Here is a 15739-nt window from a genome sequence, read left to right as displayed (position 1 = left end):
ACCTGGTTTCCTTGTCTAGCTTTGTTCCTGTGGTTGATTACCTGATGTATTTCAGCTGTGCTTCCTTCCCTGCTCGTTTACCCGTGTATATATTGTCCTCAGTTGTCTTCAGTCTTTGTGTCAAATGTTGTGTGTTGTCTGTGGGTTATTGTAAGGTTTTTATTTTTAATTTTTCCCCTTTGAAGATTTCAGTTTGTTTTTCTATTGAACTGTTATATATGAAAAGGTTCTGACATAATTTCTCTTTGTCTCATTATTTTACATCATAAGAACCTGGCATTTTAACAGGGGTGTGTAGACTTTTTCTATCCACTGTGTGTGTGTGTGTGTGTGTGTACACACACAGAGTTTTATTTACTTTATTTAATTAACTGGATGAAATTAATTGTTCTTTTGTAATTTATTTGTTACTTTGGCAATATTGTTTTAAATTCATACCTAATACTGTCTCCCATCCAAGTACAACATTCAGGCAAGTCCAGGGTGGTATGGTCACAAGACACATAATTGTTCACAAAAAGGGGTTTTATAGATGTTGATCATAAACATCCACATTCATTTAAATTACATAGAAACATTAGCTTGGACAAACCAAAGCTTATCAAAGTAATAGTACTTTTACTCAAATAGACTATCTTTCCACCTCTGTGTGAATGTGTGAGTCTTGAGACAGTAGGTCTTGTTTTCCTATAAAGTAGAAAGTATAGGGCAGAAAGAAAAGTACACTTTGTTAGATTGGCAGGACTTGGAGTTAAGGCTTTTTTTGTTGCATCTTTGTTTGGACACAGTGAGAAACACAAATTCATCTCCAAGGCAGTTCTGCAGTTTCTGTATGACACAGGATTGTATCAAACACACTATAAAAGGCAACTTACTTCTCTCAATATTTGAATTTTGAGGCTATCTCAAATTCCTAAGTTTTGAAAAAAAACACCAATTTCCACAAACAAAGCCACTTCAATTTCCATGTTTATTTTCAACAGTGTAAACTTTTAAAACTGGCATTTAAAATAGTGTACATGTACATCTGACGACCAATTTCAACATTCATCACCATCAAAAAAACATGCAATTTTATGTTCCACAGTCTCAGCTTCTACATACTCTTCCCCACCATTGTTAATTGAACCACTTTTTGCCTCTACCTCATTAAAGTCATTTGATGGCTGGTCAATGATATAGCGTCAATATATAACATAAGTGTCAAAGGCAAAGGTTTTATTTTCAGCAATTTCAGTGTTAATTGTGTTAATTTCATGTGACTGTGCGCGCCCTGGCGCACGCTCGACCAGGTGAATTGAAGCTCGCGCCCAGTTCAATCGGCGGATTTTAAATACACGCAATACAGTCATTTGGCTGGTGCGCGACGGACTGAGAGGACGGCAGAAGTACAAACGCATCCAATGTGAGGAACTGGGACTTTTGATTGTGACAGGCTATCGGTAAGCTCACATGGACTCTCGTTTTGGATCTTTGTCTGTTTGGGTGTAGAAATGTATTTAATGGGCTAAATGTGTTAATGTTGTGGGTAAAGCTTAAAAATGTCACTGCGTGGCTTAAAGTGATAGTAAACTGATGAGACCCAAATGCTTAAATTTATATGGTTAAAGTGTGGGTTTCCTACCTAATTTGTGTAGATTAATACTTAAATGGGAACCCAAAATCCTTTTGTTAAAGCTAAACTAAAATTGATAAAATGCATAAATTGTTCTTAAAATGTAAAGGATATTCCTTAAAACATTTATTAAAATTTTTGAACATTTGTTAAATACTTTTACCTAATCTAAATATACATACTTTCTACCTTGTTGAAATACTTAACCTTACCTGTATTGGGGGAAATGTTGTTTATTAAAAATGCTTTTTAGTTTTTGTATTTAAAGGTTTTTCACCTGATGCTGATTCACCGGTACCTGTTCAACTGGTCAAAATAAATCTTTTCTGAGTGAAATCCGAAGTCTGGTCCTTTCAAGTGTGGACACTTCACAGTTAGAAAAAACACTTGACACCCACACACAGGATAACTGCAAGGACAATGAGAAATAAAAGGCAAACTAGTTAACTTACTTTTAAAGGATCTATACAACAAAGTATTCTACACAGTGTACTGTGCACAACCACACTGCCTGGCTGTGTATATACTGTATTTCCTTAAATTGTGACTTGAAATTGAAACTCTGCAGCAAAACAAACACCTTACCTTCTTTAGTGTGTTGCGCGTTCCCATGCACTGTATTTACCATCTCTCTCGCACTCACTGGCTACTGGATCGCGGACTGCAAGGAGATATTCCCTGAAGTCAACAAAGTCTGTTTCTCATTACACTTGTGTACATCAGCTTGCAGTCTGCAAAGCTGTCGTGTGTGTGTGTTCTGGAAAATTCACAGCCTTGCCTCCGAAAATTGAAAATAAACATAGCAACTCTGCTTGTGAACATACCTATCTAGCACACGAGAGGGTTGTGGTTGGTGGAACCTCGGCACACCTTTCCCGGTGAGACTGACCACGGAGCAGCACCAGCTTCACAGGACAACAGCTGTAAGAATTTAGCATTTGGAGACAAACAAATTAGTTATATATTATGGGGGGAATATACAGGGTCAACATTGAATGTAACAGTTGACAAAATGTTAAGACCTCAGTATAACCCCATGGTTAACTAGCACCATAAACAGCCTTCAAATTGACCATTAAAATAATTGAATCTGTCAAACAGATTCAATAAACTTGCCACCACAATACCTATCAAAGAGGTTTTAATGCAGAGCCAATGTATTGTATTAGTTTTGTCTGTGTACCTAATCAATTCTAAAGAGTGTGTAACATAACTAGCAAATGCCTTGACAAAATGACATGGTGGGTGGGGCACACTTAAATACAAATATGGGAAACCCTGTAGGGTAACGTTATATGGCCATAAATAAATTACGGTAGTTAGTATTTATTTTGACGTAATACATAAATGGATAGTGGTTCAAAGTTCTGAGCTCGGACAATTAACTGTTTTGTTGTTGACGCGCCCAATGCACTTCTGAACCATGCATAGCGACTCTGCAGTCCATATAGACATGGAATTTATCAAACCATTGTTTACCATGCTAACATTAGCTGACTTCTTAGTTAGCAAGCAAGCTACAGTGTAGCATCAAGCACATGATTAAACAAAAGAATTAAATGTGACTACTGCAAAGCCAGACTTTCAATACTATATTCATATTCAAACAACTCACTCAACTCACCTTTTTGACTTCAGGTTCTCTTGAAGAAAACAGGAAAGCTGTCCTGGTATGTCCAACACCACCATGTGCCACCATAAATTTTGCATTGAGACCAACTTTATACAAGAAATGTAATAAAGTTAGTTGAAGAAACTATTTTAACAAAGTATGTTTTGTTCAGTTTAATCAAATATCTGATTAAGATGAGCAATTTCATGTTGTCATTTTTACAGTGCAGTATATGGATTCTATGTGAGAATTTAGTTGTAACTTTGACCTGTGGAGGGCAGTAATGCGCTTAGCAGCGTCTACACTGCCGGCAAGAAGAAGTAACCAACACAATCGCTTGGCGTGCATGCACGAAGTATTTGGAAAACGTAGCCATTGTAGTCGAAGCACAATTTATTGTTGCATTTGTAATTAAGCAAAAATGTCTTCAGTTGAGTATTTGAAAGAGTTTGTCAACGAGCGACTAACTGCTGCAGCTGAAGAAATATTCAGAGTTTTTGGGAAAACTATCGTCCTCCAGTACGAGGAAGAGATCGAGCGTCTGCGGAGGCTGCTGGATACCGATTCGAAAACCGACAAAAGGTTACAATGGGCAGGTGTGTAAAATGTGATTAATAATATTTAATCGCAACGGTTAAAATATATGACGTTAATGGAAGTGTACAAATTGTAATTGAACAATTGTTAACATGTAAACAGTATTTCAGTTCTCACCAGAAACATCTGTAAAGCTATAACGTTAGCGACTTTGCTTGTTAAAACAAATCGTATGAGCTTATTATATACAATGTATTTTCCTCCAACAGTGGAGGAGTTGTGTAAAACTTTTGCACGCATTTATTTATAGTTATCATGTAGGTTATCTTTATCATCACAGTAGTATCATGTTCTTTTTGTTCTCTGTCCCCCCAGAGATCCCACAGCAACATGTCTGTAAGGAAGAGGAGGTTCTCGTTGACCAGCAGCTCTGTGTTCAGGAGAGGAACTCCAGTCTGGACCAGGAGGACCCAGAGCCTCCACAGATTAAAGAGGAACAGGAGGAACTCTGCAGCAGTCAGGAGGGAGAGCAGCTCGTACTGAAGCAGGAGACTGATGTCTTTATGTGGATTCCTGCTTATGAGGAAAGTGACCACAGTGAACCAGAACCAAACAGAGACCACCAGCTCCTCTCTCACAGCTCTCATGTAGCTGAGAGACAAGATCAGAAACCAGAACCAAACAGAGACCACCAGCTCCTCTCTCACAGCTCTCATGTAGCTGAGAGTCAAGATCAGGCAAGAGGCAAGAATGAAGACTCAACTAGAGATGCCAAACCAGAATCAAAGAAAAGACATCACAAAAGCAGCCGTCGCAGTAACAATGTATACAACTCTACCAGGTCAGAGATTCGCCATAATCCTTACACAGGTGAAAAGGCTTTACATTGTGATATATGTGGAAGAGGTTGTAAGTCTAAGTCAAATTTGCAGAGACACATGAGAAGCCACACAGGTGAAAAGCCGTATTCATGCACAACATGTGGGAAAGATTTTAGATATGGCTGCAGCCTCAAAGCCCACATGATATCCCACACAGACGAGAAGCCTTACCTTTGCAAGACCTGCGGGAAAAGATTCCGTCAATTATCAACCTTGTCAAATCATATGAGAATCCACACAGGTGAGATGCCATATTCATGCAAAACATGTGGGGAAAAATTCAAAGTTAACAATCAGTTGGAACATCACATGAGAGGAGCCCACACAGGTGAGAAGCCGTATACTTGCACAACATGTGGGAAAGCTTTCAGGCAAAGTGGTCAGTTGACAGTCCACATGAAAAGAGTCCACAGTGGTGAGAAGAAGTGAAAAATAGCAGTGGTACCCGACCGTCCCTCTCCATTCAGTCTCTTAGTACTGATTACATATGTTGCTATATATGTTCAGAAATTCTGTTATACTATACTTCTTTGAGAACATTGTCAGGTACCAGAAATTAAGAACATGTGCTTGGTATTTGGAGGAAATATACAGTATCTCAGAGAAAAAGGACATGATGTTGAACTGTGTAGCAATAATTATGATCCAAAAGTATGTTTTCACCTACTGAATGAAATACACTTTTACAATAGCTACATCTCTGTAGCTGTATGTATACAATTTCCTATTGAGAAGAGGTCACGATATATTAGTATAAAGAAGTTTATAGTGAAAGGAGTTTGTTCTAACCTGTTTTTTCCCTTCATCTTAAATATTACTCAATTCTAACTGTCTGACTGTTTTTCTTTAAACATATTCTTTCTAATATTTTTTTATTTTTATTTACAATTTTCATACACTACCTCATGCATTAGTGGATTGTAATCTATCTGACGTTGAAGTTGGGCTGGGCAGTTTGTTGTAAAAATGTTATTAGGATTTACACTTTTAATATCACTCAATATTGATAATTATCCCGATAAATGTCAAGTCATTATTCCTTTAAAGTTTCAAGAAGATTTTTGATCCCGAGTGAGGGTTGAAGAAACCAGAGAGTAAATTGTGATTTTAAACTAATCTTTATATTCAGAACATGAAAAACACTTGCCAATCAGTGGATCGCTTAACACATTTGAGGTACAACATTCAAAACAATTATGACATTTCTTTCAACAAATATACATGAGTAAGATTAAGTAAAATCATTTTTCTCAACAAAAGAAATATGTTTTTAATTAAGAGTGTATTTGTTTTAAATTCAAATTAATTAAATCAAACAATTATTGAATATTTATTGAACATTTGTTATATTATTATTGAGGAAAATTATATGGTGATGATTATTATTATTTTGTTGCCCAGCCCTATGCTTAAGCTGAGAAACCCTCTCACTAATGGTGTTTTTTTTGTGTGTATTTTGTAGTTTTATCAACTTGATAAAATTGTTGTTTTTGGTTTTAGAGGTGACACACAAATGCAAATTGGAGATGACTACACAGTTCTGTAAACAAAATTATATTTTGTCAGTTATTTAGACTGATATTCCCAATTTGATGTGTTGGAGGTTTATGTAAACTACAAGCAATAAAAACTCAAGTGCTGGTAGTGCATACTATAATTAGTGCCTAAAGGAACATCTGTATTATATGTCATTTTTAGAGTGTCTAGTTGTAACATACAAGCGGTATTTTAATGTTGCAACTCACCAGTTGGAGGCTGTGTTTAAGTACGATTTGATACAGTTTGGTAGTTTGGTCAGTGGAGCTACCTGATACTGAGTTAGAATGTAACAACATTTATTCAAGGACTGTATTTATACACAACAATGATTGTCCTCAGATGCCAATATTGCATGTAAATTCCACACAGATATGAAACCTTGAACAAATAAAACATTAAATTTTTAGGTGTTTCTGCTTTGGTTAATTTCACTTTTGTTACTTATAATTTTACTTTACTATATTTCACAGGAAGATGTTTACTTAACAGTTGTGTTCATGGCTGACATGGTAGAAGGCGAGGAATGATCTGACTATTCAAAGAAGCCGGGAGCAATCATGGATTTGATGGTACTAATAATGGGCCTCATGCTACATTGGCATGCTAGAAGGACAGGAATTCAAAAAGTATGTAGATGTCATTTGTGAACTTGAAACACAATACTCAGATGTATTTCTGTCAGGTGAGATGGATGTGCGATATTTATCAGAAGACTTTACATTTAGAGACGTGAGTGTTGGAAATGAGACTGTAACTTTATAGTATATGGACAAGTGAGGGAGAATATGTAATTATTACAATCCTTGTAGGAAAGTAGATTTGAGTTGGTTTATACAAATTAAAGAGATGAATGATCATAAGGCAATAAAGAATAAGAACAGATGCAAAGGGTGAGATAATTGAAGAACTGCTCAAAGAAATGAGTGTTTTTTTCAAATGATGAGAGAGGGACTAGATTAGATGTGCACACACAGGGAACACTTAAATACTAGATTAACCTTAATATCTAGAAATTTAGTGGGTATATGTGGGATGTATCAGAAGAAACATAACTTTTTGTCCTACTTGCCAAAACTCACTATATCCAGCCAGTAGTAGGCTACATTAAACGGATAATCTGTCAGGATCCTCTGGCTCCTACCAATGCTCCTAATGCCATGTGGTCAAAACAATCAGTCAGGAACATCTCTAACTCTGTGTCAATCACTGCTCATGCACACGTTACACAGCCCCTCTCCTCGCACAAGCTCAATACTCAATTAAACAATAACTTCAGCACAATGGCTCAGAAACAACCACCAACAATTAAAGAAGTGCCTGTCCCTCCTTTGACAACAACTGGGCAGTCCTCAGGCTTTTGCTGCGATTGTACCCAGCGTGCCCATTCTGTAGTTGTTTGGGAAGCCTAAAGGATGCACTTTAGTAGTATTTTATCACCCTTACTATTTACTAATTATATAATTAAATGAAATATAGAAATATACATTTTCTAAAAAATATTGTCTATCCCTTGCATATAATCAACTAACATGTGTACACTACAATACAATATTTCTAACACAATACCTGTGAGTATTGTGTAAATATTTTTAATAGTCTTTCATTCCATTGTGTACACCCAGTCGGCAGAAGTATTGAGCCTGTCCTGTTGGTAATATCTTCACACAGTTGTTTGAAGACAGTCCCAGGTCGTGTGCAGTGCAAGGCTAAATAAATAACTTGTTGTTTGAATAAGTACAGTGTTTTCTTTACTGAAGAAATACTGTGGATAACTAAGGTTGGAGTGCAGTTTAGTCTTCAGGATTCCCATGCGTCCTGGAAAACAGCTGACCGATTTTTGAGTTGTAAAAAACACATGGAAAATTAGGGGAAAAGTCAAATGTGCTGGAAACTCTTGTTATGCAGGGCAATTATTTTAACATTATGTTGTGCTTGCTTTGTTATGTCCGCAACATAACCAAGCAACCACAAAATAATGTTAAAATAATTGTGAACACACCCCGAGTCACATGACATGGTAGCGCAGGTTGAATGACATTAATTCAAATGACCAAAACTCTGTTATATAAGTTGCATTGTCCTCCAAAAGGTAAATATTTGTATAACTGTGGTGGTTTTTATTAGGTTAAAGAGGTGGTATTGTGCTCATTTTCAGGTTCAAAATCTTATTCAGGGATTGTACCAGAACAGGTTTACATGGTTTCATTTTCAAAAAACACCATATTTTCTGTCATACTGCACATTGCTGCAGCTCCTCTTTTCACGCTGTGTGCTGAAGGCTTCGTTTTAGCTATGGAGTGATACATCTTGTCTCTACATGATCTTTGTTGGGAGTTGCACATGCGCAGTTCCTAGTTAAGGACTACTAGCCAATCAGAAGGGCGAGTCAGCGAAAGGCCAGTAATGGCAAATCAGAAGCAGAGAAGTTATTAATCTGTAACAAAAGTATCTTTCATCCATAAAGTTTTAACTGAGCTCTGTCTCTACATCACAGTAACAACTTTATGTCCACTGACTGCTTGGAGAGTAGCTAGTGTTTGGAAGGGAGAGGAGAGGTGTGCTGGAGCTCAGTGTTTTTCCACCGGTGTTTTTGAGGGCTTTTTGGTCAGCTCAGCGAGCATTATGACACCTATTTTCATTGTGATGTCACAAGAAAGAGAAGTAAAGGCTGGACTACAAACAAGCTGTTTTCAGGCAGCTCAGAGCAGTGTTTTCTGTGGGAGATGGGAACTCCCTTTACACTCCTTTTACATGCACAAAAAAAGATATATAACTCAATAAAGGAGAGGGAAAAAGCCAAAAACCATAATACCACCTCTTTAATAGATTAACATTTTCTTCTACACTTGTTTTAAACATGTTGATTTCAGTTGCTCGTTGTTGACTTGCTTGCTAACTTGATTTAGTTACAAGCAATAGTTGATTACATGCAATTTACAGACACAATACTTTTTTGAAAATGTGTATTCAATTTAATTACATAATTAGTGAATTGTAAGGGTGATAAAATACTACCGAAGTTCATACTTGGGTTTTACTTTAGGCTTCCCAAACAAATAGCGTGATAATCGGTGCTACAGAATGGGCACGCTGGGTACAATCGCAGCGAAAGCTTGGGGACCGTTACTAAATGTTTGCCCTGATCAGGATTTAAACCCAGATCTCCCGTATGCAGGACAACCACACAGCCACTGCTCTATCCTTTGGTAAAACTCACTGGAGATCATCATCATTTAAGACAACACCACTTTTTACAGCGTTGTTGGTGATGCTGAGCGGCATAAAAAGCAGCGTCTTGCCATAATGGAGACAGTTGTGTGACAGCTACATGTGGATAGGCTACTCCCTCACCAGTGTACAACATCGTTGATAAGCACGTAGCTGTCAGGCTTGAAGAAATAAGATATCAACTCCTTGAGGTAAAAACACTTTTTTCATGTTTTAACCTCTCAAGTAATTTATTCATCAGATGTATTCTCTTTCTTTTTGAAACGTCTCTTATCTGCTCTTGTTGGTTCTTGAAATGTTGGAAGTACTTGAAAATTCCAATTTAACTGTGTGCAACTTATCAGTACAACGAGATAGTTCAGGCCTCCTAAACCAGGAACGGAGACACAGATGGGGTGCCACGATTGAGATGCTGGTGTTTCTCTTCTGGCTGGCAAGTGGGGCATCATACAGGGTGGTCTCCAGAGAGTTTGCAATGCCTCGATCCACTGTCCACTGCATCGTCCACAGAGTCACTGAGGAGGTGGTGGCCATTCGCCACAAGGTCATCCACCTATCGAAGACCCAGGATGAGTTACAACCGATATCCCGTGGGTTTTCAGGGCTGGCACGACACAGAGCCTTTTTTAAAGCAGCTGGAGCAATCGACGGCTGCCATGTCTACATCAAGCCACCGAGCGAACCTGATGGTCAGTGCTACAGGAACAAGAAACTGTTTCCATCCATCATCCTGCCACAAGGTCATCTGTGACCATCAGGGCCGCTTCATTGACACCTACGTGTCGGGGCAGCTGTGGCTCAGGAGCGAGTAGAGCGGGTTGGCCGTTAATCGGAAGGTCGGCAGTTCAATCCCGGTCCCCCCAGGCTGCATGTCGAAGTGTCCTTGTCCTTGGGCACGATACTGAACCCTGAATTGCCCCTGGCGGCTGACATTTACGTGGTCGGTCCACGACTCCAGAGTGCTCCGCTACAGCCCACTGTACAGGAGTTCACTCTACCCGCATTTCATCCCACTCCCCCTCATCACTCCGTACAATGTGTGGCAGCCTTGCCGTCACTCCAGGGATGATGAAGACCAGGTTCCGGGCCATCTTCCTGCAAGCGTTATTGTGGCAGCCCATCCAGGTCCAGCAGCATCACCATCTCCCTGCTCAGTAGAATAAATGTTGTAAATATGTTATGTTATTGAACAATGTTTTGTTATTGAACAAATATTTTATTTTAATTGATTAATAAATATTATATATATTATTTATAGATTATTTATCTACAAGTTTCTCTAATAGAGAGAACAGCCTGTCCATCCTCTCTCTGCTCTCCTGTGCTCTCCCCTCCTCTGCCTCTCTCTGCAACCTCATGTCTTCCTTAAACAGCTGAAGCAGGTCGTCCTCTCTGTCTCTTTCTCTTTCTCAGCTGGCTTTCCTCCTCCTCCTCCTGGTAACCCACTGCAGTAATAGGCCCTCAGGCATAGAGGCAATTACGATATGGTGGAATGCCTCTGTCCCAACACCTCATCCATGAGGACAAAACAGGGTTGTAAGACGAAATTCAGTTTGTACTTCCCTTCATGCTACACAGTGAACGTTTTATACAAAAATTATAAAAAAACATTTATACAGAATATATAAATTTTAAATCACACATAAATACTTGCATCATTGCATCTTTTTTTTTAATTGTCCCACTTTTTTTTGCTTGGAGTGAAGTCACCTTCCCCCACAGGCCCATTTTCTCCAAAATTGTCCTAATCACAGAGAAACAAAAGAAATGGTAATTTTGTGAAGACTGGAAAGGTGACAGGGCAGGACAGAGACACAAAAACACAACAAAGGGCTGCCCCATCTATTGGTTGTCTTATTGTTAAAGGCTTTGTATAGGATGGGGGCTCATTTAACTGTAACTTTAAGTACACGATGATTAGATGCAGATATTACTAATGGGCTATCAATACTTTAATTATCTCCAAGCCACGTTGGCGGAAAATTTTGCCCCGGTGAAGAGGTGGTCGCTCTTCCCCCTCAATTTAATAAAGAGGGCAGTTTGCTCCTTGCTCCCCAAAACAAAACAACATGTTCAAGTAAGTTTTTTTGATTCACATCACCAAACAAAAAGCAGCATAAATCGCAAAATAACCTAGTTACATTAATCGTGTACTATATCCCAAGGTTTTTGTAACCATTACTAACGTTAACTGTCTGAAAACCAAACAGGGTTCACAGCCTGTCTAATGTTAAACTAGTCTAACGTTACGTGGTATTTTTATGTACATAATATTAAGTATAAGTGATGTATAATATCGCCACAATCTCTGTACAATGTAGGTCTGACTCAATTTTAAGTGAAGACGTTAAAGGCTTTATTTTTGAGGTTGTAACTTGCGCCCAGCCGAGTTGCATTTAACGTTAGCACATCAATAACCTCAGGTAACGTTAGCTGGCCAGTTAATCACTTAACTCACGTTAACTTATTCCACAATCCTATTCTTTAAACAACACATTGCGCTTTTATGCCTCTTGTTATTTTTTACATTTGTGAAGGTGGCTTTTGAAGTGAGTTGAAATCCAATACTTACATTTATAGGTAAAATCCGGGGGGCTCAACTCCACAGCCACAGCCGACGCCATTATTTACACTGGGACAATCAACCGGCGCGCAATGAATCTCGGGCTACTTGGGGCTGCGAAGGATCCAGCTGTTGGATCCTCCAAACGGAGGAAAGAAGCCTGCATTTGTCGGCCGCATTTGAAGGAGCCTTCGAAATGGGACAGACTAGTCGCATTGACTATGACGTATTCGGTCTTCAAATGCAGCCTTCGAAGGATGCGGTCCATGAATTGAGACACAGCTCTGGTTTCCCTGCCTCCAGCGACTGCTGTCGGGTCAGCTGTGGAAACTCCCCTGGAGGGGGGATGCCCTCTCTCAGGCGGGAGGTGCGGTCAGTAGTTATCTGCTTTTCACTCAGCAGCCAGCCCCCTGTGGGTCTGGCCACAGAGTGGCGGCATCTAAAGGGTTTAAGTCTCTCCCTGGCGGTGGTGTGTACCATCCAGGGATCGCTTCTACTCAGTCCTCTTACTCCCCCAAATGGTTTCCTGAAGTGGGTGTGGAGGTACAGGCCGGTGTCGCTGCCTGACGCACTAGTTTTACGCGCCCTGACCCAAGCCCCTTTCGAGCCCTTGGAGAAAGCAGAACTGCGGTTCCTTTCGGCCAAGGTTGCTCTGCTCGTTGCTCTGATGTCGGCCAAGAGGCTCAGCGATCTGGCTGCCCTGTCTGTGGCTCCATCGTGTCTCCGGATACAGGGTGACGGTAGCTCTACTGTCTTGCACCGATCACGAGTGATTACCCTCTCGGGCTTCTTTCCTCCCCCCCAAGGGTCTGAGGATGAAGCTACATCTCACCTCCTTTGCCCGATGCGCGTGCTGTCCTGCTACGTAGCGCACACAGCTGTCAGGTGCCGTTCACAGCGCACTACAGGGAACAGTCCAAGGGGCTTCCCCTGTCGGTGCAGCGCCTGTCTCCCTGGCTGTGTGAGGCTAGATCACAGGCCTATGTGTCAGCCAGTGTATCTCCCCTGGACGACATCAGGGCGCAATCCACGAGAGGCGTCTCCTCCTCTGTGGCGTTGCACAGTGGAATGTAGGTGGATGACATCTGCATGGCGGCCTCCTGGTCTTCCCCGTGCTCTTTCGTCCGTTTCTACCTGCGGGATGTCTCCCGCTTCTCATTGACTCACTCAGTACTGAGCGTTTTGTCTGAGTGATTGTCCTCTGTGAGTGCGCGGTGCTTTTCTCCCATCCGGACAGTGGGGAGCGGCCGCTGATCACGTTGGCCCTGCTCTGTGCACAGCTGATGCGGTTGCTGGGTTGCATGGGTCGGTTCTCTGCCTTCCGATGTTGCACTATTGCCGATTGCTCGCACAGTGACACCAATGCCACAGGCTGCGGGGGATCGGGTGGCTTATTATGTTGCCTCTGGGAAGGTGGGTCTGTACTTGGTGGTACCGCATTGGCCAGTGAGGCATTGACTCATCCTGCTTCACCTCTTAACCCAATAGCGATGGCCTTAGAGGGCTGCGCCCATACTCAGAGTATTTTACAATTTACAATATTTAACTATTGTTTTCAAGTGCACCGCACGTGGATCGAAAGCAGCGTGGTACTGAGTGACATCTGCAGTGGCGTGTTCACTGTCGCTCCATAATGTAAAATTCACAGTGTCCACGTCTTGTAACCCAATACCAGATAACATCTCTCTCTTTGTTTCTCTGCAAAATGCTAAAATGGGTCGCCAAATATATTTTGGCAACTGTTAATATACCGTCTAAGTGAAGTATGTCAAAATCACTGTATTTAAAGTTAGCGCAATCTATAGGCCTCGATTTTGTATCACACATTTTGTGTGTCTATGTTTGACTATTTTGGTCCAGTCAATAATAATAATAATAATAATAATAATAATAATAATATATAATATTGTGTGTGAACTGAATCATCGCCTACATATTTTTTAAATACAGGGCTACTTGGCTGTATGCGATGTCATATGCCTTTTTAATACTGATATGTCAGACAGTCTTTTCCCACAGAACTTGCAAAGGCACAGCTTCTCACCAGTGTGGGGTCTTCTCATGTGGACTGTCAAGTTATCGCTTTTTTTTTGCAGCTTTGTGATGGCTCTGCCCTTCTAGTTGATCCTGGGTCTTCATGCGTGCCTCCTTTCTGATCGCAACAGTAACCCTCGAAGATAAAAACGTGATTTCTTGCAAAGGTGTGTATGAGGCTTCACATAGAACTATGAAATACTACCTAAAATACATAGATTTAAAATCCTTGTTGAACTTTAAACTGCAATGACTCTGAAATGCTTCAAGAACAGACATTTGACAAAACCAATAAACATTAACAGCACACAGCTACTTAACAGCTACTACTGTGCTCTCTAACACATTTTTTCAAGTCGGGAGATTCTGATTGTTTCAAAGAAATACGGTTGCTAAAAGAAATATAAATAACACAGTCATACATTGCAGAAACCATCAAGCTGAAAATCCTGTGGAGATGTTTACGTACAGGATGTACAGTTTACTCTGCAATTTTTTAACAGTGGGGGCAGTTTATCTGATATGTTTTGCCAAATTAGAAAAATCAAAGAATCTTTTTCCTCAGGTTCTGCAAAGGCACGGCTTCTCATCAGTGTGGGTTCTTCTCATGTGGAATGTCAAGTGACCCATACGACTGAAAGTTCTCCCACGTTTTGCAAGAATATGGCTTCTAACCTGCGTGGATTCTCATATGCTGTGTCAATGCTGAGATGTCATAGAATCTTTTCTGTTGCAAAGGTACGGCTTCTCACCTGTGTGGGCTCTTCTCAGGTGGATTGTCAAGTGACCAATACGACTAAAAGACCTCCCACATGTTTTGCAAGAACATGGCCCCTGACCTGTGTGTGTTCTCAAGTGTACAATAAGATGGGACCTAAACTTGAATGTTTTCCCACAAGTATCACATGGGAAAAACTTTTTACCTTTGTGAGTATAGCTATTAAAGTCTGACCTGGTAGAGTTGTATGCATTGTTTCTGTGACCTCTGCTTTTGTTACGTCTCGTCTGTGGTTCTGCATCTCTAGTTGATACTGAGTCCTCATGCTTGCCTCCTGTCTGATCTTGGCTCTCAGCTACATGAGAAGTCACATTGTCAATCTCTCTAGCACCACAGTGCTTTATTTATAATAGTATGTATGCCCAGGTTTGGAGTCTCTGAATCACTGAATGAAAATAATGATTTTTCCATAACACAAAATAACAATAATTTAATGATGGTCCCCAAGCAAACAGTGGTTGAAAGCGAGCCCTCAGAGGTGAGCTACACTGGGTGTGAAACTGAGAAGACACCACTGGATCCTGAGTGAATGTCTGTCGAACTTAAAATTAACTTCACCGCGGTTCCATGGGGCGAAAGCAGAAGCAAGGGATAATTTTAAATTAAAGTAATTACACACCTGTTTTACACAACTGTGTAACTTTATTTCAGGTTTCCAAACGATATCCGGCAGTCTGCGCTGACGATCGAGCTCTTCCTCGTACTGGACGACTATAATATTTCTTCAGCAGCAGCAGTTAGTCGCTCATTGAAAAACTCTCTCAGATACTCACTACTGAAGACATTGTTGCTTGATTACGTATGAAATACCTCTCTGCCATACACTAACTTCATACAGCACATGACTTGTGTTGTTTACTTCCGGTGAGTGTCACACTATTTAGTTCCGACAGTTATTCTTCCTCTTGTGGAACTATGGCAGTTTAGCCATATTTACTGCCCTCCTCCAGAA

At 40.3% G+C, this 15739-nt stretch overlaps 1 protein-coding gene across 2 annotated transcripts; it reads left to right on the top strand.

The window, feature by feature from the left end:
- The first annotated feature begins 3471 nt into the window (after positions 1-3471).
- On the top strand, positions 3472-6588 carry LOC123959632 (zinc finger protein 664-like). 2 transcript variants are annotated; one of them, XM_046033799.1, is made up of 3 exons: positions 3472-3823; positions 4140-4427; positions 4497-6588. In XM_046033799.1, exons 1-3 carry the CDS (start codon positions 3649-3651, stop codon positions 5072-5074), a joined length of 1041 nt encoding a protein of 346 aa, XP_045889755.1. In that variant the 5' UTR covers positions 3472-3648; the 3' UTR covers positions 5075-6588. The 2 variants fall into 2 exon arrangements, with proteins under 2 accessions (XP_045889755.1, XP_045889754.1); XM_046033798.1 differs by having other exon boundaries at positions 3504-3823; positions 4140-6588.
- Positions 6589-15739: the final 9151 nt, after the last annotated feature.

The sequence above is a fragment of the Micropterus dolomieu genome, linkage group LG21, assembly GCF_021292245.1.
Source record: "Micropterus dolomieu isolate WLL.071019.BEF.003 ecotype Adirondacks linkage group LG21, ASM2129224v1, whole genome shotgun sequence".
Taxonomy (NCBI): Eukaryota; Metazoa; Chordata; class Actinopteri; order Centrarchiformes; family Centrarchidae; genus Micropterus; species Micropterus dolomieu.
The sequence above is the reverse complement of the archived record's forward strand: the minus strand, read 5'-3'. Positions and strand labels throughout refer to the sequence as shown.